The sequence below is a fragment of the Myotis davidii genome, unplaced genomic scaffold (assembly GCF_000327345.1).
Source record: "Myotis davidii unplaced genomic scaffold, ASM32734v1 scaffold1284, whole genome shotgun sequence".
NCBI lineage: Eukaryota > Metazoa > Chordata > Mammalia > Chiroptera > Vespertilionidae > Myotis > Myotis davidii.
The window spans coordinates 458970-461352 of NW_006295187.1; the positions used below are offsets into that span (position 1 = coordinate 458970).

The 2383-nt window shown below is 37.3% G+C and overlaps 1 protein-coding gene across 1 annotated transcript in view; it reads left to right on the forward strand.

Moving 5' to 3' along the window:
* The window catches only part of LOC102762664 (GMP synthase [glutamine-hydrolyzing]), a 41827-nt gene that overhangs the window by 6151 nt on the left and 33293 nt on the right, over positions 1-2383 (forward strand). The window contains exon 2 of the mRNA XM_006769896.2: positions 1566-1747. Within this exon, the coding sequence (XP_006769959.2) occupies positions 1566-1747 (182 nt within the window). The remainder of the gene's footprint in view (positions 1-1565; positions 1748-2383) is intronic.

Consider the following 2383-nt stretch of genomic DNA (forward strand, 5'->3'; position numbering starts at 1 on the left):
TAGACAATAAAAGAAAAATAGTTTATTCTTTACCAAAAAAATAGATTAAGATTAAGGGATTGTAGATATATTCCTTAAAGTGCATTGTGTGTGTGTTAGTGTTTGTATGTGTGAAGGCAAAGGTTTGGAAGGAAAAAAGTTTTAGTATTTCTTGCACTAATATATTCTGTAAACTGCTTTCTGTGACCTGATTTTTCTACATTGCTCAGTATTCCTAATTAAAACCATATTTATGATCCGAGTAATTCTTTCTGGCCTGCGATTGGCCTTTTGCAAATCCTCCTCTATAGATGGTTGTGATGATTTGTGGACTGAAGAACTGGCATTGAAGTTTGTACTCTATACTCACAGTTGATATGTTAATGAAATTTGAGCCATGTTTTTGGGGGCTAATCTTAGTTAAATAAACCTTGGAATAAAACATGATAACAAATTTGTGCATATCAGAATCATGCAAAGTGAAAACTGCCTGTAATGTGCAAAAAACAAACAGGTTGAACTTGCTTTTTTCATTGCTGTAGCAGAAGTGTTAGTGGTGTTGCCATAACCCAGTGGTTCTCAACCTGTGGGACCCCTTTGGCGGTCAATAAAATGAATGTACCTATCACTTTTTTTTTTTTAGTCTTCACCTAAGATATGTTTTTATTGATTTGAGAGAGAGGAAGGGGAAGAGAGAGACATCAGTGTGAGAGAAACAGCGATTGTTTCCCGTCTGTGCTCCTACTGGGGATCTATCCCGCAACCTAGGTTTAGGTATGTACCCTGACCGGGAATCCAGTCTACAACTTTTTAATGTACAGGATGATGCTCCAGCCAACTAAGTTACTCGGCCAGGGCACTATCACCTGACTGATTTCAGTACATAAGCAGTCGTGTTTTATCCATACCCACCTACACTTGCATTCCTTTGTACCCAGTTCCAGGAAAATATTTCAGCACACAGAGTTAATTTTATGTTTTGCCAGATTGCCTTCCAGAAAAGTGTCAATAATACTACACAGAGATAAGATTTTTTAAAAAAAACCTTTAAAATTTTTATTGTTGTGAGTAGATGCATATATATATACTTTTCCTAATAAAGAGAATTTGGGCATGCTTATACTCTGGCATCAAATTTTACAGTTTCTCATCAGTACATCCATCATAGGAAAGCCGTGAGTACCAGGTAGGGTCATCATATAATTTATTGTCCAATTGGATGCTTTTGAGATTTGAAAGAGGCATTATTAATAATGCCAGTATAACAGACATAAATCAGGACTATATTTGGCACAACTGGATTGTATGATTACCATATTATTAGATAATACATGTAGGATGCACTAAACATAAAGTGACTATATCATATAGTCAGTAAAGGGTAGCTTTTATTAAAGTGTTTATGTATGCTGGTATATGGATATGTATGAAAATCTTCACTTTAAAAGAAGTGTTTTGAATTGGCAACTTAGAAAGTTCTAAGTTAACAGTTTTTGTTTCTGTGTGTTTTTGGAGTTGACTGTGACAACTGTTTCTTAAAGTAGCTTTAATTTTCATAATTAAGACATTTGTATTAATATTTGCAGCTGGAGAATGCTGGAGGAGACATTAAGGATGGCTGCCACCATTATGAAGGAGCTGTGGTCATTCTGGATGCTGGTGCTCAGTACGGGAAAGTCATAGATCGAAGAGTGAGGGAACTGTTCGTGCAGTCGGAACTCTTCCCATTGGAAACACCAGCATTTGCTATAAAAGAGCATGGATTCCGGTAGACTTTTTTCTTATGTTTTTCTGAGAATATTGAGCATACATTTTAGGATATTTTATTATTAAGTTGCTTGGGCACTGCATGTTTTTAAAATGAATATATGACATGGATTGGTTTTACAAGAAATTTCCCATGGTTCTGATTAAAAAAAAAGGAAATATTTAAGTTTTTCAGTTAAAAAGATTACCTTAACTTTAATTGCACAGTCATGAGGACTTGCATTATTTTTGTTTTTTAAAAATATATTTTTATTGATTTCAGAGAGGAAGGGAGAGGAGAGGAGGGCAGGGGAGGGGAGAGGAGGAGACGGGGGGAGAGGAGAGGAGAGAGGAGAGAGAAACATCAATGATGAGAGAGAATCATTGATGGGTTGCCTTCTGCACATCCTCTCCCAGGGATCGAGTCCACAACCGGGCATGTGTCCTTGACTGAAATTGAACTGGGACCCTTCAGTCCACAGGCCGATGCTCTATTCACTGAGCCAAACCAGCTAGGGCAGGATTTGCATTTGGATGTTTTATCCTATCTAATAATAGACAAACATGGTAATTAACCATACCTCCGACACGCTTCCCATTGGCTAATCAGGGCAATATGCAAATTAACTGCCAACCAAGATGGCGGCCGGCAGCCAGG